Source organism: Cinclus cinclus, chromosome 3 (assembly GCF_963662255.1).
Source record: "Cinclus cinclus chromosome 3, bCinCin1.1, whole genome shotgun sequence".
Lineage (NCBI taxonomy): Eukaryota > Metazoa > Chordata > Aves > Passeriformes > Cinclidae > Cinclus > Cinclus cinclus.
The window spans coordinates 72818449-72846352 of record NC_085048.1 but is presented as its reverse complement, the minus strand read 5'-3'; the positions used below and the strand labels follow the sequence as shown (position 1 = coordinate 72846352).

The 27904-nt window shown below is 43.3% G+C and overlaps 1 protein-coding gene across 1 annotated transcript; it reads right to left on the bottom strand.

Annotated features, from left to right (window-relative positions):
- On the bottom strand, positions 1 to 27674 carry FRMD1 (FERM domain containing 1). The gene is made up of 13 exons (XM_062489158.1): positions 27579 to 27674; positions 22728 to 22818; positions 13875 to 13954; positions 11680 to 11756; positions 9881 to 10067; positions 7570 to 7725; positions 5300 to 5365; positions 5020 to 5088; positions 4656 to 4830; positions 3385 to 3720; positions 3116 to 3244; positions 2327 to 2406; positions 1 to 288 (listed from the first exon to the last, which is right to left on the bottom strand). Exons 1-13 carry the CDS (start codon positions 27672 to 27674, stop codon positions 1 to 3), a joined length of 1830 nt encoding a protein of 609 aa, XP_062345142.1.
- Between the last annotated feature and the right edge of the window lie 230 nt (positions 27675 to 27904).

Below are 27904 nucleotides of genomic sequence, written 5' to 3'. Positions count from 1 at the left end.
TTACACCACAAACTCCTCTGGGAGCGGGTCCTCTCCCAGAAGATCTAAGGAGAGGCAGTTCATGGATCGCTTCCCATAAAGGGCAGACTTGGTTTTGCAGTCCGCTGTGGAATACACGCAGCCGTAGACAGACAGCTTGTCCTCAAGGCTGCAGCCGAAGGTGTAGCTGTGGGACGTGTCTGAAGACAGTGTGGCACTTAGTGACGGGTGCTGGCGCTTGTACAAGCGGATGTCGTCCAAACTCTGGCTGTGCTGGTCCATGCAGCTCCGGCTTTTGGGCGATCTGACCTGCCAGTTCAGCAAGACACACACAAATAAAAACACTGAGCTCAGGCACAGCCTTAGGATGCTGGTTATGCACGCTAAAGGTCTCTCAAAATTGTTCTTCCCCTCTTTCAAAAGAGCCCCACCAGCCTTCTGAAGGATGTTTGCTTAAAGAAAGTGCCGTGAACAATTCAGAAATTATAAGTGTACTAAGCTGCCCTGCCACATTGAGCCGGATCCTGATCTGTCTGCCCTGTGTCCTCAGCTCCAGTACAATGGATGAAACACTTGACAGATACTGACACCTGAATGACCTCACACTTCTTGGCAGATCCAAGCAGTTGTCCTCAAATGGACAAAGTGCACTTAACAAAAAACTACCCCAAGTGCTTGAACACATTAAGTCTAATGAACTAAAAGGAAGGTTCAGAAGGCAACCATGCAAACTAATGGGTTACAGTGTCCAGTAATTGCCACAAACAGTTTCATCTACATAACAATGTTCCATAAAGAGCAGCAACAAATCAGCAGTAATTCCCAGAGGCACTATCTTGCTACACAAGCCTCTGTGAAGGACCTTCTGAGAGTATTTCCAGCTTCAACACTTGTATTTCTTTCTTGCTCTGTCTCTTTAATAATCAACTCTTAAATGCTAATATTAAGGCTAATTTCAAGAATATAATTTTGAAACCAAGACACTTCTGTTGTCACCACAGAAAACTTCCTCCCAGTATCACTTCTCTCACGGCCATGGGAGAGGAATTAAAAAACTACCCTGAGGAAATTTTATGGTGGCTCAGCTGTACTCCCAGAAATAGCAATATGTTGCACTGTCTGGTCAACGCTAAGGAAATTCTGCAGCATTTAGTTACGTGACGTTGTAAGGAAGATTTTGATAGTTTTCTAAGGAGAGACCAAGTATGTGATGAACAAAAGTGGCAGTCAGGTCTTTGCAATCATATATACAGTCCTATGTTGAGCAGACCCATTTTTGCAAAACAGATGCCTTGTGATCATTTAGCAGTGTAAGCATGATAACAGCAGTAACTTAAAAAACATTACAGCTTTAACCAAGATGCCCACTTCCAGCTGTGAACTCTTAAGTCTTCCACTCAGGAATAAATTCATTATGATTGGTACTGTATGGTCCTTATCTTTGGAAAAAATAACCAAAATTTTATTGAAATCTCCTTCAGCACTTGATGGACTATTTTGCTGATAAATGAAAATCTCTTATCATTTTTGACTGGGTCCAGAAAGAAACAAGAAAAATTAAAAAAAAAACCAAAACAAACAAAAAAAACCTTAAGAAGTGACTGAAGTCCCTGTTAAGAGTTTTAGAATTCTCTCAGCAGATAAGGCAAATTTGGATTAAGAGAGGAAAGAAAGGGTAGAGGTGGTTTTTTTGTGGTTTTTGTTTTGTTGGCTTTTTTCCAAAAAACTGCAACACTTCCAGCCCAGTGGGTACAGCTATACTTTGAAAAGAAGTCTTAAAAAGACATTTTAATAAGCTTCTTCTAAATATAACTTCTTCTGTGATGTACGTTACCATATTTAGTTTCCATTTCTTAAATGTTCGATGAAAAGAAAATCTTGACAACAAAGACTTTGGTACTCACAGACTATAATCACATAAATGATAGAACAACTAGAGCTTGAGCATCTGGTTTTACTCTGATGTAAGCTACTTCTGACTTCAGGATGATCAAGTTTTCAACTCACATCCAAACTGCATAGATGGTCTTTGCTCTGTATTGCACTGAAAATCTGGAAGCAGTTGATTTTCCACATCCCATCCAGAAGATTAAGGTAGATAATGCTTGACTTGCAAGAACTCCCTCCTGATTGCTCCAAACCTTTCATACTATTCTGAGCCCAAATGCTGGTCTTATCCTATTCCTGAGAGCAGGAGCTGGCCAGCAGCTGGTTTTGATTACACCATGTAAAAATCAGTGAAATCCAAACTAATCCAGGTGTCCTGATTTACAGCTGTCTCCATTACACTAGACCTCGGTCCAGTGCCCACACACAAGACCTTACTGCTGAGCAACCTCTCCCTTACCTGGTGAAGGGATTCCACGCTTTGGCCTCTCATTTTGATTAGTGTGACTTGCACCACAGAGAGAGATTCCTGATTTATAGCTGCAAAGGAAAAGTAGGAAGTGAAAAGCATTGCAAGTTTGAGGTTTTGTGGGCTGTAGAAAGGGAAGTTGTTCTTACAGGCCACATTCAAACTGTTCTATCCACTTATAGATACATCATTCAGCACCCTCAGTGCTCCAGGAGTTTTGCTCGCAAGTACTCATTTTTGGTCCTAAAGATCAATGTTTGAAAACTTTCAAGAAAACAGTTTATTGCCAATTTGTCCCATTTTTACCCTTCTTGCTTTGCTATAAAGGCTGTATACATTAAGGCCAGACAGCTCCTGCATAACCCTGTTGCCTAGCATTTCCTGTATCACAAGCCACAAAACTTTACCTAAGAATTCCTGCGACCATCCCATTATTCTGTGGTTGAACCCCTTGGCTGTTTTGTGACATACAAGATATTAAAGCATATTCCTTCCCTACAAATGGTTTACCTCAATTATCTTTTTGTCATTAACTGAATATAAGCTTGGCACATTTAGAGAAGGGAGACTTTGAGAAGCACAGAGGAGAGCAGCACTGCACAATACAGAATGCTGGCCTGTAAACTCCAGATGAGCTGCCTGCAAGTCCTGTTGTAGTAGGACAGTAAACAGACTGGCAGCTATTTGGAAGGAGATAAGAGTTTTCACAGATCCCTCAGATTACGCCTGTTGCTAGAGCCTTGAAGAACAGCCCTGAGCAGCAGCAGAAAGCCATCTCACCTTGGCAGCTAGCAGCATCTAGAGGCAGAGATTCAACAGATTCTCCCACAGTGGCCTCCTCTAACTGGTCTCCCTCTAAAGGCTCATCTACAGGCATCTCCTCTGGCTCATCTACTGCCAGCTCAAGCTCTAGGAAGAAGAGAGCAGCAGGAGAATGGTTAGCATTAGACTTGTGCTCCAAGCTGCTGTACAGTCTCTTACTCCCTGCCCTCCTGCAGAAGAAGGCAAAAGTGAGCTTAGAAGTTGCTCCACATGTCCAAATTCCTTACCATCATCCTGAGTGTCATCTTCAGCCCGACCTTTGCTGCCACTGTCAATGCCAGAGCTACCGTAGCTGATGGTTGAACTGCAGGATTTCTCTTTCCTGTGCACCCGATCAATGCTGAAGGGCTCATCCACCGACATTTCCACGGACACGCGGTGCCTGGAGTCAGCCTCAATGCCCGAGGTGTGGGAGCTGCCATGACTCCCCGTGGACTGGCGCGAGAGGCGGTTATCCCTGTGGCTGCCCCCACTGCTCCCGCTGCCACGGGAGTTCTTGTCACATGGGTCCAGGTCCATGTCTAGAGTGTCACTGATATAGGACTCCCGATAGCGCTTCTTCTCTGAGGAAGAAAGAAGGGAGAAACCAGTGAGAACTTGAAGGAAGTTTTATATATATATATATATATATATATATATATATATATATATATATATATATATATTCAGGAAGTTCTGTTGGCACCAGCCAACAACTAAGAAACAACTGCTGCAGGTACTGAACAAACACAGGGACAGGTTTGTATTTTGTTTGCTCAACAGATGGATGCTCAGGTGGTTGTAAAAGAATTAGTCATACTTGCAGTAAACCCAGCATCTCCTAAATTAGAACACGCAGGTAGAGGCAGTCATGATACAGAAAATAGTAGGTTTCAGAGTGAAGGTCAATAACAACAAAGCAAAACAAAAAACAAAAAAGGGAATTACTTAGTGAACTTCAGTGCTCAATCTTTAAAATCAGAGACACTGATCTGTTCTTGAAATACCCACCACTGTGTGAAGTCAGCTAAGAACAAGATTCCTGTGGCTGGTATTTATTAACAATTTATTAATTCTCCCATGGCTTGTATGTGCTGAGGGTGGTTGAGAAATCCATGAGATACTAACAGACACATAATAACTGAGGGCTTTCTGCCCACAGGCACTTGATCAGTGAGCCTTTGTACAGGTGATTGGCACATGCCATTGGTTGCACCCATACAGCTCAAGGCCACTGTTATAACCCCACTAAAGGGAAAGACAGAAACCACTTGAAAGGAGATATTACTCCTCTACTGCTCTCACACAAACACACTTTCTGATCACAGTCTAAAATGTGACAGCCATAAATGCTTCTTGGAAATGGACTTGAAACATACATGACACTTCTGTTTCTATCACTGACTCCCTGATAAGATAAAAACACCATTAACTAGAGGAGGCACCATGAGACAACAGGAGAGACTAACACACTGCACTCTTCCTCTTACCAAACTCACTTGGGTGTTCCCGAACATACCTTCAGCCTCCTCCAGTTTTTGGATCTGCTTCAAAACTGGCTGAATATTCAGAAAGAGTCGGTGGCTGTTGCTGAGTAGCTGCAGCAAATGGCGTGACCTGAAGGGGCAACCCGTGTAGTAAACCAGTTTCCGTGCAGAGGGTAAACCATCTGGCTGGATTTCAAATTTTTTCCCCTGTACAAAGAGGGAAGATGCCGAAGAAATGAGCAAGAGCACATTTTCAGCCACACAGATACCAGAGATAGTTGTGCTCTTGTGTGCATAAGTGACAGGACCTGATGCAGCAGCATGGGCAGACCAAAAGCTTTGCCACATCCCAGGCTGGCAGCCACTGGCAGATGGCCTCCATTCCATCATACTCACCAGAAAGGCCAGCTTCCCGATGTGTGACCAGGGGAAGTCATAGAGGAGCTGTCGAATGTGATTCACCTCCTGCAACACATCAAACTCAGAGTGACACCGGGACTGGCAGGTACAGGGTGGAGTCAGCCATGTGCAAAGAATTTGCAAACAACCAAGAATTTGAGATATGTGGAGCCTGGTGTTCACAGGGGAATCACAGGAGCCGAGGTGAGGGGGGAGGACAGAGAACTGGGCAGAGTTAATGCTACACCAGAAGGCTTTCACAGCAGTCTGTTGTTACCTGATAGATGTGCATTCCTCTCAGGGTCAGGCCCAGGATAACTGTCGGTCGATCCTCCTTCTTATCCTGAAAGAACAGAAGAGTCAAAGGTTAATCTGCAAAGACCATGCTCTTGTTCTGGCACCTACTGCAGGAGAGGTAGCAGGACTCCTCATCAGATGCCATCAGCTCATTTGGTTTTTATTATGTTTGTAAAGTGCACCTTGCCTTGTTGACCCCTGAAATACCTACACCAAAAATCCCCTCATGCTGGGAGGCTCAGGCATTTCACCATCATATGTCCTAGCTGCCCTGGACAAGGAATCATGTAGCTTTAGTGATATGAGAATTTGTACAATTACTATTCTCAGAGGTACCTTGTAACCATGTGCTGTCTCTGCCGTCAGTATGAACGTGCACAATTCTGGCTCTCCAGGTGACAGAGAGCCTAAAACAGAAGAGGAACCCATTCTACTCTCCTTGCCACAACATAGCTGTTCCCACCCAGAGATTTTCTAGATTAGGGGGGAGCTAATCAATGCCCAGTTAACTGGGACTTCCATTCTAACATTCGACCTTGGTGTTGGGAGTAGGTGGTTTTACATTAATTTTATTACCTGTGTTGAAATACTGTCTGACTTCTAACTCATGCTGCGTCTTGGTATGACATACTTGGTCTCTAATCAGATACTTTTGCTTGAAGACTAAAAAGTATCATAAACTAATTCTTTTAGTCTCTCCTAACACAGCAGAGTTAGGGAGGGGAACACATGCATTTAAAGTTTTGTTAGGAGGAAAAGCAGAAAGAAAATTTTGGGAGTAAAAATGTATGGGCTCACAGAGCTCAAACTTTACGTCACAATTTCTTCTCCTCATCTGAGTTACTAGATATAAGGCTTGTGCATCATATTATCTCACCCTTTGCCCCGGTACCATCCGTGCCTTCAGTTCAAAGTCACTAAGAAATATTTTCTGCCTCCTAAGGACAAAGAGCTTTTTAACTCAGTATTGGTCCAAATGAGAGCTATGTGGTGTGTTGTGTTTTCTTTTGCCATGAGGAGCATGTTAAGACAAAAGTGACTGCTTTTAAAATCTCAGGGCAGCCAGCACACCAACACCTTCACCTGGCACCCCTCTGCACTTGATCAGGTGATATGTGACCCAAGCATCACCTAGGAGGAGCATCTCTCACCACAGAATGAGAGAAATGTGTCACATAGCAGTAATAAGACATATTAAGGATCAAACAACACACGGAAGAGTACATGATGCCTAAGTTCAAGTCAGACATGAATTTAAATAGTAAGAGCAACCAATGTCACAGCCTCAGTGTTTTCTGATATAAATTGTATCATGTCTTGCCAGCTGGATTTCTCATGGCATTCAAGTGTAACTAACTCTCCCATAACTGCATCATTAACAACATTAAAAATCAAAACAGAAAACAGAATACAGGGAGGTGAGCATCTATGGTTTGCAAGCAACTACGCCTAGACTACACATAAAAACTTATTTTCTCTAGAAAATGCACATTTCTTCAGTAACTAGAGCTGTTAGATAAGTTCAAAGGAGATGGATACTTCCCTGAAAAAATTCCCACAGAGCACAAAAACCCAAAAACCTTAATTATGAGTCTGACAGAGTATCTCCACTTGGAAAAAAGGCCCAAGCAACTCCTAATTGCATAGGCAGGTTTCAGTCACCTAAAAAAACTTCTCATTAGTCCTATTTCTAGATCTAAACCCTCTATGTGTGAAAATAAATCACCTTCTGTTTAAGCAGGTTTGGGTAAGGAGTCTAACAAGCAACAAGGTAGGAATCCAAAACTGCTGAGAAAACCATACAGCTGAAAAAACACCAACCACTCTGGCAGGGCTGGAGAAAGAATGGGATATGAAAGTTGGAATGACTCAGTGTCACCTTTGGTTATTATACAACATTTGTGTGAAAGCTGGTCGACCTCTTGCCATTATTTTGATGAACTACAAGAAAAAAAAACAGGCTTCATTGATTTCCCTGGTGCAATTCTACTGGCAGGCAGGGACAAATATGAAGTTTTGCCATTCCTGCGGCCGGTTTCTTGGCTGAGGAACAAAACAAAATTCCAGCTATATCTGTATATTGGCAACGGATTTGTTTGTGGGGACAGGCTTCACTGGCTGAACATTTTACATTTGTTTGCCTCTGAATCAGAGGCAACCGTCCCTCAAATGAACAGAAAGAGAAAAACGCCATAGCGCACTCAATTAATGATGGGAGAGAAGCTCAAAATAAGAAGCTCTTTGTTTAACCTTCTGCAGCCTGTAGAAGTGGACGGGCACATCTTCCAGCAGGCAGGACTCCTTAATGAACTTCAGCACCGCCTCCTTAGCGCTCAGCCCTTGCTGTTCTCGGTGCATCTCTGGGGCATGTTTCAAGATGTAGTCGCTCCCCCTCTTTGCAATTATCTAAACCACAAAGAAAACAAACAGGTCAGCAACCCACATGAGAGGCAGCTGTGATCAACAGCAAAGCAGTGGCTGGAGGTGGAGGAGGTTCATACATTCCCTCAAGATGTCAGTCCATGTTTGCCTCTACCTCCCTGGAGGATAAGCATTTAAAGCAGCCCAGATGACGCTGATGTCTCCAAACAGAGCCTAGTGGCAAAACTGTAGCAGATGAAGACTACAAGAGGTCCTGTCGGCTCTTTTCACTTTTAAGTATTGGAATTAGTTTTTCTAACTGTTGGCTTCCATAAATGTTTATGGGCAGATAAAAATTGCTCCCCTGCATGCCAACACAATCAGCAGCAACATCTCTGAAGAGGCAGAAATACAAAGCTTTCCTTTTAAGACCAGAAACTACATATAAGGCTTATTTAGCATTTCCATTCTCAAAGGGGCAGATAACACTATCTCAAGGTATTTTTTTATCTATTAGGAGTGGTTGGCAAGCACGTGGCTTCACTAAGCAGTAGAAAGACCTGCACTGGGCCTTTTGCTCCTGCCCTGCAAGTGCACAGTTCCCATATTTGCCCACATGCAAAGGCTATACAAGGCTACTGGGCAGCTCAGCTGTCTTCCATGCCCAACTGGTTCCTTTCAGGCCGGGAGTGGCAGTGACAGGTAAGAGGGATAAATTGGCTGAATTCACTTCCCAACATCCCCCACCACCAGGGGCATTTGAAACTAGCTTGTACCAGGTACCTGAGAACATCCTGCCAGAAACAACCTGTCCTGGCTCAAACCAACCAGACCCCACCACCACCTAGTTCCCACTTACATTTTGTATTAAACCCCTTGCTTACTCTGTTTGCTAACACCTCTGCGTGCCCAGCCAGATTAGTTGCCCTCCCACTAGGAAGGCTGGCCTTGGTGGAGGACAGTATCGATGCCATCAGCTGTGCAGTTTCAGCAGAAAGAGATGTGCCAGCTCCACAGTTCAAAGCTGAGTGGGTCAGCCCAGGGCAGCGCTGCCTCTCCTCACTGGCACGAGACTTGGAGCAACCCTTGGCCAAATGATATGAAGCACGTGTTGAAGGAAGTGATTGTGTTGGAGGAGGAGACAGCTCACTAACTCCCCACGGGAGCCCAGGGGCAGGGAGAGAAGCGTCCTCATGCCTGCCAGATTTTGCTGTTTGTAATGATGCAATAAATCACCCACATACTTGCTTGGGGTTGCGGCTCAGTGCAGGTGAGCAAGTCTGTGATAAGCCCTTTAATTGCCTCAGAAACAGCACACAAGACCCACCTTTTCCAGCCCTTTGTTAGCTACCACCTGACAGGCACCCCATGACAAGGAATGGCATGGGATGAGGGCCTGTTGTCTGGGAGAAAGGCATGCTGCTGTACAGCAAGGAAGTCAGACTAGGATTTGTGTATAAAAGAGACTATCAGCCTTCAAGACAAATTCTGCCACTGATCTGAACCTTCTCATTAAAGCAGGGGACAGTGCCATCTGATAGAGGAGACACAACTTGCCTGGGACAAGCAGCCAACTAACAGAGCCTCAGCTAATTTGCCTTCATTTGACGACTAAATCAATTCTTGGCTGTAAGTCCTGAAGGGCACGAGTCACATGCACATGCTTATAAACAAACATGCAAACACTTTCTCTTTTCTCTTTCCTCCTACTGCACTTGAGGCAGAGATTAATGACAAAGCAGGCACCAGAGGCACTTCCCAGAGCAGTATTATCCCGTAGGGTTTGGATCTATCCATCCCTGAGGCAAGCATTACAGAGATGGGAACAAAGGGAAATGGACTTGGTTTTGCACCCCTGAGGTTTTCTGGCGAGTTTGGGTTGTGCAGATCTCACTGATGTACCACTGGAAACACACAATGCTTTAAGCCATAAAAGAATTAAACAAAGACATCTGCACTGTCAGAGTTGTGTGACACCAACACACTCCATCACCAAAGAAGGATCTACCTCAGTGATGAGTGAGCCCAGGAACATGGAGATATCTCCTGAGGGACCTTCAGGGTCATACTCTACCCATCTGCCTGACCATTTCAGTGTGAGACGGGGAAGTTGCATGGCTGCAGTTAGGTATCACCTTGGCATAGTTCCTGCTGCATGCATAATCTGTTGACAGAAAGTTTCCCCCCCCCCCAAACTTACCCATTGTGGGAAATAAGCCTGAGGTTCAAAATATTTGCCAGTATGGACCTTCTCTCTGTAGTTGCCCAAGTCTGCCTGTAAGCTGTAGGCAGCCAGCAAGAAGTAGATTTCTTCTTTGTGGTTGCAATGAGACATAAGTACTTGCTCTTTGAGATGGCAGTAGTAGAGCTGCCGTGCGACCTTATCGCTGCAAGACAAAGGCAAATTTACTTCAAAAACAAAGTTCAGATAAGGCCCCTCAAAAACATCATGCTGCTGAGAAGAGGGATTAAAGTTTGACATGTCTGATGTGTGCCAATGCCACCCTGATACAACTGTGCATATAAGGAGCACCAAACCAAGATCAAGGTCTTCTCCCACTAAGTGTTGTACCAACATGAGAAATGGTAGCTTCTACCTTGAGGAGCATGAGATCTAAGAAGTTAGGGCAGAAGGTAGATGAAAGAAAAATCACATCACACCTGTTTTGGAGACTGACTATAATCGAGCACTTCTGTTTCCCTGGAAAGCCTGTAGCAGCCAGAAGAGTCAACTCCCTTGGACTCCCAGTCCTGTTTCTTGCACACCTGTCCTCCTTTCCCTTCTAAACTTGGCACTGCTTTTTTTTGTTTCACCTTACCTTAGGCTCATGATACTTTTAAACAGCTAATTCCCTGCAAGGTAGATCAAAAGACGCAGGAACTCTGGGCTTGTTTTTGTCTTCTTCCTCAAGCTGCTAAACAGGGATTGTTTGATAAGAAATAACTATGGCATAGCCACACACACTCCATGCCCTCAGAGATAATGGAAAGCAGACTGCTGACATGTACATGTAGATGAGGTGCTGGACACTACAACATGCTTGTAAAAGTGTGCAAGCATAGTTTGAAGGGGTCATATAATTATGTCTGCATGGCTCTACAAACCTCTCCAATTAAACTACTAATGCAAGTGAAATATGCCTGTGATGGTGAAAGATACATAACCTGGGAGTGGCAGAATGATACATAATCTCTCTTTGTACAACAAAAGGCAAAATGAAACAAAAAACAGCCAAACAAAAAATCAGCCAAACAGACTCCATAAGAAAGAGTCCCCTGTATCCGAAAATAGAAAGACTATGGAGAGAGAAAACATAGAAAACCACAAGCTTTGTTCAAGACAAGAACAAATGCCAAAAATTTGGTAAAGACTTTAATCCACCTGAATGATCCCAGCTCTTGGCTTCCCTCAGGGACAGAGCAACACCAGAAGCGCTGATGTAAATTAACTCTGTCAGTTGTTCATTTTTAACTACCTCATCCTTTGTTCTGTACCATGGGTGAGGGTGGTGCTGTTTTGAGTGCAGCCCATATTCCATGTGAATGGACTACAAATGAAAAACTCTAAGTTATGAAGTAATTTCTTTTGTCCATGTACGAAAGTCCATTTCCAGGAGTAGACTGCACAGAGCACTGCTCAAATACAAAAAACAGATCCAAAGCATATGCTCTGGTGAATAAATAACTATTTTTGGTACATTCATCTGGTGCCTTTCATACAACCAAAAGAGTGCTTAATTGTGTTTTGATAATGTTGTCATTCAACATGCTCTTTCAACACAGATGGAAAAGCAGTCACAATTTTCCTAGGATTCAGGCAGAAAACATCCATAGCCGAGTATGTCTGTGAAGGTCATATAAAAAAATTCAAACAGATTTTTAAAGCTCATTTCAATGAGCTCACAGAGATGAGCTTAACAAGGAAACATTATTTTTCTTTCATTTTAAGAACACATTGAATAATTCAAAACAAAGTAATTACCACTGAAGAGAACTTACCCTATTACTCTTCCATTTTCTACGTAGTATTGTACTCTAAAGAATGCAACAAATGGAGGGCTGAATTTCTCTGTCCCCTAGAGCAAAGACAGAAGACGAGATAAATTATGATCAGCAACCAAAATTCCAGTTACCCTATCTGCTAATGTTCTCTCCCCTGAAATTCACTCCCCATACTGATGCTCATTTTCTCCTCTTAGCCCTTGGCAAGTTTTAGAGGGGAGTCTGACTCTCTTGAAGGCTCATGACAACGAGGCATCACAAAACATTCAGGCAGGTTGAACGACAAAATATCCTAGGAAGAGCAGATTTTCGGATAGGAGGGATGAGCTGGTGTAAGAGCCCCAGCGTAGCCTGGGGACACCCAGGCTGGCCCAGAATTACCTAGCTCAGCACCTGGCAGCACCACAAACACATTAGTGCTGAACGCAGCAAGTTTAACCCAGCCTCCCTCAAAGCGCCAGGCGAGGCGGCAGGGCAGCGTGCCACGCTGGCACAGCCGTGGCGTTTCCAGGGCACTCCTAGGAGCAGCCATCCATCCCTGCACCACACCACATCACTCAGCACGGACACACGCGCTGCCACCTTCGGCGCTCGCTGCCTGGGGCTGAAGCGCACCAGCCTGGTATCCGCTCCGTGCCTTCTGCTTGGCAGGGCTCGTGGTTAGTTATTCATACATTCCTACAGACCAAAAGGCAGTGCTGGTGTCTGCCTCACACTGAGGAGTGCTGTTAGAAGAAAGCCAGCTTGAGGCCTGTTGTTAAAATTACAGCCTATCCTTTCAACTTACAGGTTTCTTCAAACAGGAGGAAAAAAAAGAAGGAAACTTCTTACTTGGTCATTCTCTCATCTTTCCTACTTTGCCTCTTTAATGTTTACACAGGTAACTTTGCTCCCACAGGCAGTTCCAAGGCTTTGCTGGTCAGACCCATCTCACTGGGACAAGGTACATACATGGCATGCCCTCCACATCTGATGCAGACAGCTTCTTGTCATGCAAATATCTCCAGTTTATTTCTGGAAGTTGTTCATAGTCATCCTATTTTATCAGCTGGACTGGGCTTTCCACCTGAAATCTCTTCATAGGAATTAAATCCTTGTCAACTAACCCAGTCCAACAGGCTAACTCAGATCAGACTTCAGTCACTGCCAATGGCAACTCATTCAGTCTTTTATGATTCTCATCACACCAGAGGTTCCACACTTATCCTGACCAGGAAAGTGTAGCAAGAATCCAATCACAGGCCAACCTCAAAGTGTATCCCTTCCCAAGGCGACCAGAAACACTTGCTTTGGGAAGCTTTCACTGGCTGGACAGACAGCCCCTCTGCATGACTCTGGCTGTTTTGAAGCAACTCTCACTTGTTTGCAAAAAGCAGAGCAGATGCCTGGAGGTAAGAGAGATCCCTAAACCTCACTAATAATATCCAAACTTCTGTAAGCAGCAGAAATGGCAAGAGTGCCTACTCTGCAAAAAAAACCAAAAAACCCTTAAGCAAGGTGGAAAAAGTAATTTACAACTTTTACAACGACTCAGTTAAGATAGCTGAAAGCAATTGCATGCTATACTTTGCTCTAGACTATGGCTCCTCTATTAATGACACACACAAACAGGCATTATCATGTCTGAATTAAAAGTATTAAACAGTTACATAGGCTTGTCTTCATTTCATGTAGCTTTTCCCTCTCTTGTCAGGGCTAGCTAGCCATAAAAACTAGGACTTATCTCAAACAAAACATACTTTCTCTCCCTCCACTGTCCTTTTGCATACATACTCTGAGAAGAGTCACAGCTCCAGTAATTCCCCTCGTATCAGATTCAAGTCACAAAAGGTTATTTCAGGCTGTTCACCTTAAGGATAAAAATGAGGTCTCCAGACTAAGACCCAAACTAAATTCCAATGGAAAACTGACCAACTGATCTTCTCCACTTTTGCAGCAGCCAAGCAGCAACCATGTGGTTACTATTGGTCAGGTGAAGTTATATAACAGAGTGGTTTAGCTCTTTTAATTAATTGTACAACTATGCAAAAGTCACTGCATCTCACTACTGAAAAGTATTCTACATCTTCAAGATGAAGAATACTTCAAGACACCTTCAAGAAATGCTTTATGAACCTTAGTTTAAGCATTTTCATTTCACTGCACAGTCCAGTAAAAAAGCAGCAGCCTCCAAAATTAAATTCCTCTCTTACTTTGGTGGTCTCTTTCTTCCATTCCTTTGAAAAGTATTTGCTAAGCTTCTGCTCCAGGTCTATAAAAACATATTCATTATCTGAAAGATAAGAAAAAAGGAATTCAGTGTAAAATAATTGGAAATATTAGCCATTAAACATTTAGATGACTCTATGAGTTATTTCCAAGCAATACATTTGCTGACCAGGGAATAGACAGGGCAGGGAAAAAAAATATAGAGTACTCTTAAGTACATGCATTACTCCAGACAGCATGGAAAGGAGGTCATTCACACCTTCAAGAGGTCCTGAGCTAATGATTTCCAAACACCTAAGCCAGAAATGCATAATTCCTGCTTTATTATCAAGAAGACATTTACAAAAAAAGAGAAACATCATCTTACCCAGCTAAGTGAACTGTCAGTTTACCAGATTCAGTGTACTGAAGTTTACCAGACTCAGCTTTTTATTATTAAACAAGCAAGCCCTACCCAAGCTTGTATTCTGCCATCATGAAGCACCATGGTCCAACATGGCAAAAGTAAACAGAGCTGGGTATTTGACAGGTTTCATCCTTTGCATGTGAAGGGAATCCTCTGAAAGGGTGAGAAATAAGAGGACCAAACACAAACACCTTCCTCAGAAGGTCTGGTGTGTCCTGCTCACGCCTAACTTCTTTCATATAGAGAAAAGCTGAATGAAAGGAAGGGAAACCTAGCCTGCCTCAAAAGACTAAAGGACCAGGACTTGCCCTCCACCCTAGTGAGGGTGAACAAGCCACAGCCTGAATGGCACATCATCTTGAAAGAGATTTGTGCTGCTTTCAAAGCTGATGTTTCATAACACTGCTTACCAATTATCAAATACAAACAACTCAGCCAGTGAAAGATTTTTTCCTGAATCTTCATATCTCTTAAGGGAAAAAAAAAAAAAAAAAAAAAAAAAGACCTGACATGACAGGTGTTTCAGGCTGTAGCACCACCAATGCCAGCACATTCACCTGACCAGTCCCTCTACTCTTTCATCTTGCTTAGGGCAGTGTTTTCACAGGTGAAACAAGTGCCAAGATGAAGAGCTTGCTCCTTAAACATGAAAGGAGCAGGAGTAAAAAGGGGAAGGAAAAAAAAGAAAAAAGAACCCTTCACAAAACAAACTTCTGCTCCTTAAGACCAGCCCAGATTTCCAAGTGAGAGCCTGCACTCATGTCTGTATTACGGCAGACGCAGGCCTGGCATGGCCAGTGTTACAGTAGGTGTTGAAGGGGGCTCTAAGCTACCCCATGGGCACCCTTCCAAAGCATTCCAGATCCCTACAGGGGCAGATACAACAAATACTTGCTTTGCTAGCTTTCAAAAAACAAGCAAGCAAAACAACCTCTAATCACCACCTCCTTCAGCTTCAAGTGAAAGAAATCACATCTGGTGCTATCCAGAACTGGTCCACACATCACCCTACTAGGAAACCTTCTGTAAAATAGTAGTAACACTGGATACTAAAACGACAATGCTCGAAGAAGTCTTGTTTCTGTCTCCATGCTCTTTCCTGCACTGTACTGCTTGCAGCTGTATTTTTAATATACCTACAGTTCCATTTATTGCATTACTTGACATATCACCTACAGAAACAAAACAGTATTAGCAGCACCATCAAAACAGCTGTATGGAATTTCTGAAAGTGTCTGTGGTGGGAATTTAAGTGCTGTGGCACACAAGATTATATGGAAGAATATATTATATTCTGCTGTTTTGACAAAGAGAGGAAGAGTTTTTATCATCACAGAGATTGCATCTTGCACCTGCCTCTTCACTTCTGTCTGTAAGATAAGGTGGCTGGGGGCTACAATAGCTCCAGTCCTTCCTTCTCTAGGTCCCTTAAGATCAGACAACACTACCTGGCAGAGGCTGACAGAAGTCCTAGTCAGTGAGAGAGAGAAGGGTTTGTTCTTCTTAGGCTTGTCTCTGTCCCTTGTCAGCTGTCAAGCTGGTAAGCATTGCTCCATAAAACTTTTATTTAAAAGCAAGTAAAAGCTCATTTAGGGAATCAATTGCACAGCAAGCAACTGGAATGGGTTAACCTAAGCATGCCACCCAGTCCCTCCCTAGGCTTTGACAGTCCTGGAGCAGGGCAAACCCTCCACTATGGGCTCCCCACACAGCATGGGGCTGGTTCTAATGGCAGGGCAGTGCTGGGTAAAGCCTGTATCAGCTCTGCCAGCACTGTGGTCTTCAGCTGACACCTAGTTAAAGGACTGTAACAAGCTGAAGGGTCAGTTTTCCTTTCTAGTTAAAGAATGATCCCATGCCCAGAGGCATTTAGAGAAACACAATTATTCCTCAATCAGGAGGGGAAAATTGCAAGAGCAAGCACAGTGACATACCCTGAACCATCCCATCACACCTGAATATTAGGTCAGAAAGGGAAAAGTGTGTCAGAACAGTTACACTACAGTAAAACCATTTGTTACCCATGTCCCACAGCCCCTCTTTATCTGCCACATTAATTAGGTTAGAGATGATTTTGTGAGGGCACAGATGTCACACCTGAGAACTCCAGGTTATTATCAGGCCTACTGGAAGATACACATAAACCACAAGAAAAAGCCAGGCTACAGGAGGACACCCCAATATATCATCTCTTCTTGGGGGCCTCACTCCTCCCCAGCCCAGTTCAGCATCCTCCCTCCCGAGCAAGAATGCAGCACTGCATTCCTGCCTTAATGAAGTTAATATTGCTGGAATGTCAACCTGCAATGTAAGCCTCCATCTATAAAAACAAAGAGGTATTTCCCTCCACAGCTTTACTGCTTTGTGTTTGGCTTTGGGTTTTTTTTTTCTTACACTGGATTAGTGATGAAACCCTAAGAGATCTTTTGTCAGATGCTGAAACTGTCTGCTTTGAAAATAAGCATCACTGACAGATATGAAGGCACCAAACTACAGCAACTCTGAGCAGTGCCATAAAGGACAATATAGAAATGCACAGATGGCCCCCTTTCCCGGGAAGAATAAATTTGATCTGTGGATCCAAACAGGGCTGGATACTCAGCAGGTACAAACTGTCATTGCTTAACCGGCCTCATCTGAAGGACAAGTGAAAGGAACTGAGAAGCTGACTGAGAAGCATGCATGGATAGAAATGCACTCTCATCCACCTGCAGCTACTGACACCAAGTGCATGAATCTCATCCCAGCACTGCAGGTGATCTTAAAAATACATCAGCTTCTCTTGAAAGGCTCCCCATGTATGCACGTATGTACAGATAACCAGACCTGGCACAACTCACCAGTGCACTGCACTGCAATCCCAAGAAAAGCATCTGGACAGCCAGTTCCTTTGCAGTAAGGTAATTTACATATTTCTACCAATTTCACCTTTAAGAATTCTCAAATAAGACTGAAAGTTTATGCTGTAAAAATCACATTTCAAAATAAGCAGTTACCAGAAATGAAAATCACTTCTCTGCAAAATTGGCTTAGCACATTTTATGTATTTTAAAAAAATAAAAAAAAAGGACACACATTGTTGAAAAAACAATGTGCCAGGTCCCCAGTTAGAAAAAGGTAATGTAGTTCCAGTGAGTGATGCAGACTTCCAATAGCCATTATTTACACTGCAGGAAAAATGGGAATAGAAAATTATGGCTGTAAATCAAATCAGTGGCAAGTCATTGTTAACCTAAAAGCCATTATTTTACATTAACCAGTTCCTCCTCATCTCACTTTTCATAAAAAGTAAGTTCTCTGCATACAAGCTAAGTAATGGTGAATGCCTGTACTCCTGTTCCCGTTGTGGGGTAGGAGTACCAAGAAATTCCACAAAAGTGTCCTACCAAGAGTCAGAGCTTAGGCCCAATAGGCAACAAGGAAGATCTCATTAACAAATTTGGCTGAGTCATGTATATTTTAGCAACGCAACTAGACAGTCCAGAAGAATAGGATTCAAATAAAATATGAACCAGTGCAAAGCCAAATTTCCACATAGCAAGCATTTTCTGCCTAAAAGAGAAGGAAAAAAATTATCCATGGCTATTGTGCTTAACTTTTCCCAGGTGCTTCAAGAAGCTTTGTGGCAACAGCACAATGTCCCCTGAGGTGCAACAGGAAAGAGAGCAGGAGCAGGACAGAGGGATGCTAGGGTTGGGAAGAGCGAAAGGTTAAAAAACCCCTAAAACAATGAAACTCCACACTAAAAAAATACCTCACAACACGTGCTGAAGACCTCACATAACCTGAACACTAGCATGGATTCTTTTGTTTGTTTATTGAAGAAGAGCTGCCTACACATTCCTTTTGCATGTGGATCTCCTCAAGCTTCCAAGCAATTTGGGAAAATCACTACCCACATGGTATCTGCTCCCACCACCTCTGCATAACTTCTCAATGCTCCTGGTGTTACTTTTCAAGCCAATAGAAAGAAATGTCCACTTTCTGATATGTGGTTGATGAGTTTACTAAAGGGTCTAGAAGAACTTGGTTCAGTATAACCTTCTGTTTTTAGCTTTAGCTGGAAAGCACATGTATCCCAAGTGAAGGGAAGAATCACAACAGAGGTTGGGAATAAAGCAATGGAGGTTCTGGCTGAGGTCACTTTACCTGGGATGGACACAAGGCACATGGAGGGTAGCACAAGAAGAGACAATATCAAGAAGCCTGAGATCATGTGGTGTTAGGAACTGCTGAGGTCCGAACATTGAGCTAAAGGCTCAGTCATTCCTGGTAATGGATAGGTACCTCAAGAATTTTATGTTGGCATCTTACATTTAACAACAAGGCACGCCCAGGCAAAGATCTTCAGACTTCAGCACTGTCATGGGGAATTCTTCTGCACAAGAAGAGCTGCACAACCATTTCCAGCACTGCTTATCCAGGGGCAAACAAACCCTTTGCAATTCTCAGGCAGGAAAGCACTTGGCTGGATGTTGTACTGATACCGAAGGAGAAATGATGGACAGCACATACAGGAAAAAATTGCCTTCATTGGAAGAGACCATGTAAGTCCTTTCAAGGAGTACTTTATAGTCCCTCTGGACATCTGAATCCCTGCAATTCCCTCTAGGTGGTACATTTCTGCAGGTGTTTTTCTTATATTGCATTTAACTTGTTTGAGGTACCAAAGTTAATGTAACAGAGTTCTACCTTAGGTTAGGATGCAGGAGAAATGCATAAAGAAGATTCAACTATGCAAGTATGCAAGCAGATTTAAGAGAGGACAGGCAAGAAGCAGGGATAGTGAAGAACTGGTGTGTAGAAATCACCGTAAGGTATTTCAGAGAATTTTTATTATTTTCCTTCTAAGAGACCCTTTGTTATAAGAGATACTCATGTAATATAAAGATAACCTGGTAGCATATTCTGTCCATGAACTTCAGTACTGGAGGACATACAGATGCAGAAGAGTTAAATGGAGGCAGAGCAGTTTTGGCAAGAGTTAATCACTGAGCTCCTTGGTAAGCATGTGCTGGGAAGCATGAGCTTGGCAAGGTGAACAACCACAGCTTTAATAAACAAAGTATCATCCTTGAGGCAGGGGAGCTGAAGCAAATGGATTTGCTTTGGAAAGAAAGCCAGCCTGATAAATTAAAAAGAGAACAGAGAGACAGTGGCAGGGTATAGGAATTGCAGTCTTGCTCCTTCCCAATTGAAGGCTTCCATCTGCTTAGGTCAAGCAAGGTTTGCATCACCCAGAACTCAGGATCGAAGGGATCTGGGTTATAACAACAATTGCTGTTCTTTGTCTGCTGACAACCAGTTTTGTTTTAGAAGACTGAATGTGTTGCTGCAAACACTTTGTGATTACAAGGGGGAAACCTCCTGCAGGGCACTAGATAAGGTTGAACCTGCAGGAGGATTTGCCATATACAATGCAGCTGCTGAAGCCTATGGAAACAGATTGAACCTGGCAGGGTTGCAGGATCTCTCACTGAGCAAACTATGAGTTTAAAAAAAAAAAAAAAAAAAAAGCACTTCAGTGCAAGAGCACACAAAGTATAGCTTGCCTATCAATGATCCATGACAAAACTAGAAGAGCAACATGTCCCAAGGTTTGTAGGGCATCCCATTAATGCACATTCCTGAACTTGATATTCAAAGTTATCACCTTCTTATAGACACCATTTTTTTTTTCTCCTCAGATATATTTGGCTGAAGCAGGTTTCCTCTTGAGAATAAAAAAGCAGTTCAAGAGCAGAAGGGATGAAAAATTCTATCCTGACAAAAGCTCTATCCTGTTACTGCTACGCTTAATCCTGAAGCTTGCCCTCAGCACCTGCAACAGCTGAAAGAGAAGGCAATGTATTTAGGCATTAAATGCCGGAAAAGTTGCTCCAAGACCTACAGCTTAGATTTTACAGCATTCATGGTTTGCAGCTTGCATGGTGCTTTATGGTGCCATTTCCCTTTTTGGCACACTTAGGGGTTAAACTTCTGTTTACGATTAAGAATCCCAACCTCTCCCCCTCACACACATACTTACTGTGAGACCAGCTGAGCATTAGTGTATCTCTACAACGTCTGCAGGTCAAATGGGCTCCTAATCCAGATAATCCATGCAGTGTGATTGGCTACAGTTCTGTGGAAATCCTTTAATTTTCATTCTCTTGCTACTGCTGACAGACAGGGTTTTGTTGACAAATTAGCCTCAAAGTAATGGATGCAGGTGGATTAGAATGCCTTTTTTTGCATGTGGCAGTATCAGACCACCAAAAATTAAAACACATTAAGAAACTGGAAAAGATATCATTATTAAAACAGGGTGGCTGTTTCTTAAAAAAAATGTCTTCTTGAAGCTGCAGCACAGAGGTGAAACCATGATGGAGAGGTTTACCTTGTTCAAAAATGAAGATGCTTCCTCTCCATTTTTTGGACACCTAGCTCAGCCTTTCCTGACAGCCCAGGCCTCCCCTTCACAGCTGCTGTGGCATGTACACTGACTTGTCACTCAGCCAACTCAAGCATCCACAAGGCAACCATGGGAATGCAAAACTCACCCAGGCCTCCCCAGCACCTGACCTGAGCGCTTCCCTTTGTTGAGGTGATAGCTTCTTGTAAAGTCAAAAATCTCTGAGAAGCAGGCAATGCCTTAAAGGCCATTTCCAAACACCAGACTCAGAGTGCTACACTTGCTACAGAAGCAAGACCTGAGCTACCACAGGCACCAAGGGAGATGATCACCAGTCTGTAGAACAAAATAAGGCAGAGAGAGACCAAGTTGTGGAACAGAAAAAGTACTTCCATTCAGGAAAGCAAATAACTAACCTCTGAAACAAACAAACAAAAAAGAGATGCTAATTCAGGCTACTGGACTCTTGTAACTCTTTTCCTTGACTTTTTAAGAACTTTCTGGAAGAATTAGCTGCTACAAAAAGGAAGAATACTTTCATGAAATGAGAAGACTGTTTCCACTTAAAGCTGTGGACAATATACTCTAAAGTCTAGACACAACAGCTTTATTATGCTCTTTGGGATGCAGTGGTTACAATGCATTTCGATCAGGCTGAAAGGTATCTGCTACAACAGGGTATTTTGGGACCAGAGCCCCTGTGCTTGACAGAGTGAAGGAAACTCCTTCACAAAAAAGGTGTTAGGGAAGGAAAAAATGAAACAAAAAAACAAACCTGTGAAGGAGAGAAAAAGTGAAGGAAACATGGGAAGAACAGGAAAAGAATTCAAAGAAAATAGGAATGTAATCTCCATTACAGAGATGACAAGGGTTCCAATTTCAGCCAAGATGTCCTGCAAGTGGAATAGGCAAAACTTGGTGTTAAAAACTGTTGCAAGAGGGACGACTCAGAAACGCAGATTTGTGAAAAAACTTAAGAGCACTCAGGTCTCCTCACATTAAAAAAAACTACACTGGTTTAAAGCACAGGTATGTTAGGTTTAAGGAATATCTTGGAAACTTTATAAACTTTATGGAGATAAAAAATTTATGTTCCTCAGTTTGAATGCTACACTCAAGAAAGCACTTCTTACAGAATGAGAGCATAAAGAAAATGAGAAAAACTTAGAAAAAATGCTTATTTTATCCTACATATTGATAAAGAGGCAAAAAAAAACCTTGTTTAGAAAGACTTATAAAAGATTACTGCAATTTCAATGAAATATCTAGAACTGCAGTACTAAACAACATAGCTGAGAAAAGGTTTTGGAGGAGAGACAAGTCTTTCAGTGATTTTTAAATGTGGGGAGGCAAGATAAACAAGACAACAGATCCATTTCTAATTACTAAGAGATAGGGTGAGGGAGGGAATGCCAATGCTTACACCATACCAGAAATGTGATCTCTCATATTAATTTGCTTCTTTAAGGCATCATCTTAACACCCTTTTCTGGTCAATACTAAGCCATAGGTCCAAGCAAATTAGATTTTAATTCATGGACTAAGAAGTCCTGCACTTCCCATACAATATTTCAAAATCCAATGTATCCCACACATGCATTCAGTCCCTTACAATCATTTGAGTTTCCCCCCCAGTGCCACATTCTTCCCATGTGACTTCAGAAGATAAGTTACACTTTTAGCCCCAAAGTCTTTTAAAATCCACCTCCTGTTCAATACCTATAGTTTTTAATATAGTAACAAATACGTTGACTAGCAACTCCCACTACAGGAGAGAAAGCAAGCCCCACAAAAAGGTGGAATCTAACAACAAAGGTGGAGAACAAAAGCCCCCCCTTCACTCAATTTGTCTGCCCACATACCAAAGATCAAAAGAGCTCTGGGAAGGCTCTGCATAATCTACATACTTGGTGACCTTATTACAATCAAATTCCCCCCGCAGGCACAGCCACTGTGTATATATGCACACACTGTAAATACACAAGCGGGTATGTGGATGTTTGCCAAGTCACTTGCTCGTGCATTGAGTTTGCTTACTTTTAACAATGCTGAGGCCAAAGAAATGAGGCTCTTTAATCTTCACTAAATCACAAACTTGCTGAAAGAGCTCCTGTCCAGTGGCTTTGACCTGAAAGACACAACCAATCCAACATTACAGATGGCTCACACACCTGGATGGAATAACTCCAAAAAGAAGAGTTGCAGGCCAATACATTTTTGGGTACCAAAGCACAGTACCCAAACACAACTACACCAAAGAACATGCTTTGTTTTCAGTACTATTGCTATTATCATAGAATAATAATAATTAATATTTACAGAAATGAAAATACTGTTGTCTTCCAGATTTTTTTTTGAGAAAAGAAAAAAAAAAAAAACCCAGCAGTTTTAGTTCAGGAGAACCAGGAACAAAAGTACTGAAACAAACACAAGACTGAGTAGCTCATAGGTTAGAGATGTGGTTGTTCTGTACCCCACACAGAAGAGCTTGTTTTGTCTCCTTCTGCCTTCTAGTCACACAGCCATTAACATCTTCATCTTTAGCAGCTGTTATCAAAAGCCTGCAAGTCCTTGCCTGTTTCCCTGCACACTGAGACCTTTCAATACCCCTATCTCCTGTAATGCACAGACTGCCCCAGAAGAAGCATGGCTCTAGCTAACTGCATGTGCAGACCTGGGTGTGTACTGCGATTGGAAGATTACCCCACTAAATGTCCCTCCATCTATAGCCTCATTTCCCCCATTCCACTGCGCCATCCCAGGAGCACTGACAGACAAACCACATGCACACACAGAAACCCCCTAGCCCACAGAGACATGGGGAAAGGAGTTCAGAGAAAGAGCATATGGGGAGAACAGAAGAGCACTGACACAGACAACCTCAGCTCAGGCCATGGTGCAGCCAGGTGCAGCTGCAAATTGGGCCAGGACCTTGGAATTTCATTACCCCTCTGCTGGATGATGCAGCTTAGCAGTGCCAGGAGCAGCTGTCTGCAGGGTCACAGTGCAGTGCTACCTACCAAGCAACAAAGATGACACGGCAGAAGTTCACTGCTTAATTCTCCTATGAACCAATCACCATCCTAATTTTTCAAGCTCTTTTAGTGTAGGTATGACACACACCCCAGAAACTGGCTTGCACTCGCCTCTCCCTGCCCCAGGATGTACCATGTCACTAGACATGGACAATGGGAAACAGGAGGTCATTTAAGTACTCATTTTCTTCTACCTGACAAGGCATCAGGAGCCAGACACTCACTACTGTTTTATCAGGAGCTTTGAAGCCTGCACTACATGCAAACATGTGTAAGCTTTGAGCAGGGAGGAGGTAGTGCACAGTTCTGATAAGACCTAAAACCACATCTGGGTCTTATTAGGAGTCTCTGCGTGAGACTGCACCCTTTCAATCTCACACCTAGATGCAGTGTTTGGTCAGATACCCAGAACAAGTATTTGGAAGGTAAAGTTGGGCACAGAGCAGTCTCTTTTGCCAACGAAGCAAGCTCTGAGCACGTTCTCCTACCGGGGAAGGATTTGCTAAGAAAGATGTGACCTACCTCTAGCCAGAACGATTATGAGCATACAAGAGTCACTGGCAGCACAGGACTCTGTAAATGTTATACAATGAGATGAATTTTCTAAGTGGCAAGCTTTCATACCTAAGGGAAGAAAAACCTGCTTTAAGATACTTAATTCTAGTGAACTGATCACTTCAAGTGACAATTTTGTGGCACTCAGCTCTAAAGAATGATTTAAGCAGATTTTTTGCACAGCAGGTATGTTACTACCACCTTGCCTATTCTCCCCTTGGTACTTCCCTTCCATATCAAGTTCTACTCCCAACCTTAAAGGCTATGCAATACCCATTACATTTGCAATTGCTGCTCCCACCTCTTGCTCTCCCCTCTGCTCAAAGCAACCAATACTTCCCTTTGCATTTTTCATCTGGGTGCTTCTCTTTGGACTTTCCTCCCTATGCATAGGGTTCCTGTGCCAAGACTGATCCCAGAAATGCTATGACTCATTCCTTCCACTGATACTCAGCTTTGCCCCATGTCAGGCTCAGGGCTTCTTTACATGTGAAATTTAGTCCAAAGTGAAATTGAGTGCAAGTTTACAGAAGGTAACTGCTACTCCAAGGTAATTTTGTGTCCAGATATTCCCGTGCATTAGTTGCCTATATCTATTTTTCTTGGTAAATATGCTTTGAATCATTGGCTCTCCTGTTCACAGAGCAACTGAAAGACTTCAGACCTATGCTTACTATCCACCAACACACAGGACCTCACTAGACCTTCTCCACTCCAAAAATTTCTCCCACTTTGCCTTGCCCTCCTCAGGGCAGCTGGTGAGCTGCAGCACCCACTAGTCCCCCTCACTGCTCTGCTTCTCCTCATGTTCACAGTTGGTCCCAAGAAGGCAGTTTTACTTCTCAGCATCCCCCCAGCTTCATTGTACATTCAGAAAGGTAGATATCGAAGATAATTAAGAGATACTTGATCGTGGGGGAAGAGAATTGAAAATAGCTCCTGCTCTTCCCCTTCAACATCACTATCTGTGAATGATGCAAGACAAATCCATTTTAAAGAGCAAGCTTCAATCTATATGTGACCACATAAGACACATATAAGTAAACTCTTATCTGGAAGGGTGGAATTTATATGGGAGGGGGAAGGGAGGACTTACCTGCATAAACACTGTGCTTATCATGGGAAGGATCTATAACTTATTCTGCTGGAAAGATAACCATTCCTACCTACCTGACTGAGCTGCAAGCTTGTTTATTATTTGCATTCCACACTGAAGAGGTTAAAAGACTTTGGAAATCTTTAGTAGTGGCATTATTATTCTACTAAATGTACAAAGTATCATCTGTGGTTGTGCTAATTACATTTGGATTCTACCAAGATCACTAGAAAATTGCCTTGATGTCTCCTTAAAAAAGAAAGATCTTTCCAGCTGTGAAATCTTAATTTTTGTTGCTGTTTTGAATGAGTGTTGTGGGAAAGTCAGAAGCCAAATGAAAAGCTGTTTCTGGTGACTTGCCCAGCTGTAACAGGTCATGTTTCACTCTCTATGCAATTAGGACACAACTGTGTGTTGAGGTCTCATGTTTTGGCCCAGGCAGCTATTCCCTTTCACACGCAGGCATCTCCGAGTACACACCCAATCTCCCAGACACAAAAGAAAAGGGTATCAGAAATTACAAGAGCTAATGTCTTTAAAAGGAATAAAAAGGGGTGCTGCAGAGGATTTCTCTGCAGGACAACGTGGTGATGCACAAGCCACCCCAGCTTTTTGGAGGGGCAGCAGGCTGGGACAGGACAGGGAAACAGGAGGGGACACAGCACTTTTCTTCTGTCCCTGTCACTGCTCAATGCAGAAGAAAATTTCTCATGCTTATTAAATATTTTGGAGGTACTAAAGACATGCAGATGCAGCATTTAGGCACCTGGTTTAGCGGTGGACTTGGCAGTGTCATGTTTACAGCTGGACTCAATCCTAAGAGTCTTTCTTACCCCAAATTCACTTTATGATAAACTGCAGGTTTTCATGATTTACCACAGCATGACCCAGTGGTGAAGGAAGAGCTGCCTGCTCCGTTCAGGCACAGGCACAGTAAAGAGCAGTGACAGTGTCAGCCCTGCTGCTGCACTGCCCTCCTGCACGCTAGCCTGCACCTTCCCCATGGCTGGCCAGCTCTGCCATCTCCCACCTTTAGCCACCCTGATAAGAGCCATAAGATGGTGAGATTTAGGGTCAGCTGCAACAGACCATTACTCAGGCCTGTACACCTGCCGCCAAGAACTTAATTAAATCATTGTTTTCTGCCTTGCACAAAAGCCAGCAGATTGCAAAAGCCTTCTGGGGCAGTGGATGGGCTGTGTTTGAACCAGTAACCTAGAAGCAGAGCATCCCAGATTTTTCTGTTAAATCTTTATTCCATCCAACCCTCGAGGCTGTTTCAGTTAAGGACACTACACTTACAAACAGCAGGTAGGAAAATTCCAACATGGATTTTGAAGATTAGCACACATAGTTTCAAAAGCCACCGTCTCAATCAAGTACTTAAAATAACAGTTCACCTCAACTGTCTTCTCCCCTTCCTCATCCCAAAGCGGGGAAAAAAAACCTACCCAAAATAAAGCCAAATCTCCCCAGCCGACACATGAGTGCATGCACACACTCATAGGAGAGCACTTATCTTTGAGACTTGCTTGTCCTCTGAACACCAAGTGCCTCTTGTCAGCTCAGTTGCTCACGAGTTCAAGGAGCAGCTGCCGTTGCACAAAGAGGCACCGTGCTGTGCAGACACTGTGCCACCCTGGGCAGCCTGCTGAGCTGGCCCTGCTGTCACTCATCCACACTTCAAGACATTCAAGGCAGCAATCAAAGACGAACTGACTTACCTCGATTTTTTGTGTGCATGAGTACTCAAGAGGAAGGAAAAAACCCAACCCTCAATGGCTGTTTGCCTTGGACTCTTTGAAGGGATCTGTAGGCTATCAAAACCAGGAATAGCTGGACTCTTTACAAAACAGTCATATGTTGGGTACACTTGCTAAGTAATCAAGGTATTTCAGGTTCAATTTTTTAAAAATTGGTATTAATAATGGTAATAATCCAACAACAAAACCATTCAGAGATAATAAAAAGTAAATAACAACAGGAAAAGAGCAGAGAAGACCCCCACCCTACAACACAGCAATGACTTCCAACGAACTCTACAAATGAGCTGAAGCTGCCCAACTAGAAAATGGAGCACCAATTACCCTAAGCTGGCTAAGAGCCTTTCAGTCAGCAGACCTGCACCAGACTTTTGGGACAACAACGGTTGCTAACAAAACTGAACCATGGCTGCGATGCAGCGACGTCCCGGCCACTCACCCCGACGGCCAGGCTGAGCTGCTCGCGGGTGGGCAGGAAGACGCAGACGCTCCGGATCTCTGGCTGCATCCTGCTTGCCAGCAGCGTCCTGCTCATGGTGGGCAGCTCCACAGGGGCTGGGGTCTCCTCTCCAGACAGGTGTCAGGCTCCCTTCAACCCATGTACCTGTTGAAAAGGCGAGAGCATCAGTGCCATGCTTCTGTTGGCATTGGGAGCAGCTCACAGCACACATGTGATGAGATGTTTAGAAACAAAAACAGTCCCAACAGTCATCCATTTTCCAGGGCCAGTCAATGTTTCCTGCAGCATCACAGCACAAACCAGGC

What these genes read in the sequence shown, in the direction of transcription:
- FRMD1 (XM_062489158.1), bottom strand. Translation starts at nt 27,674, where the DNA reads ATGAGCAGGACGCTGCTGGCAAGCAGGATGCAGCCAGAGATCCGGAGC. An exon ending in AGATGCTGCTAGCTGCCAAG is followed by an intron (nt 2,407 to 3,115) that starts GTGAGATGGCTT and finishes TTTCCTTTGCAG; the next exon opens with CTATAAATCAGGAATCTCTC. An exon ending in GCGTGGAATCCCTTCACCAG is followed by an intron (nt 289 to 2,326) that starts GTAAGGGAGAGG and finishes CTGAACTGGCAG; the next exon opens with GTCAGATCGCCCAAAAGCCG.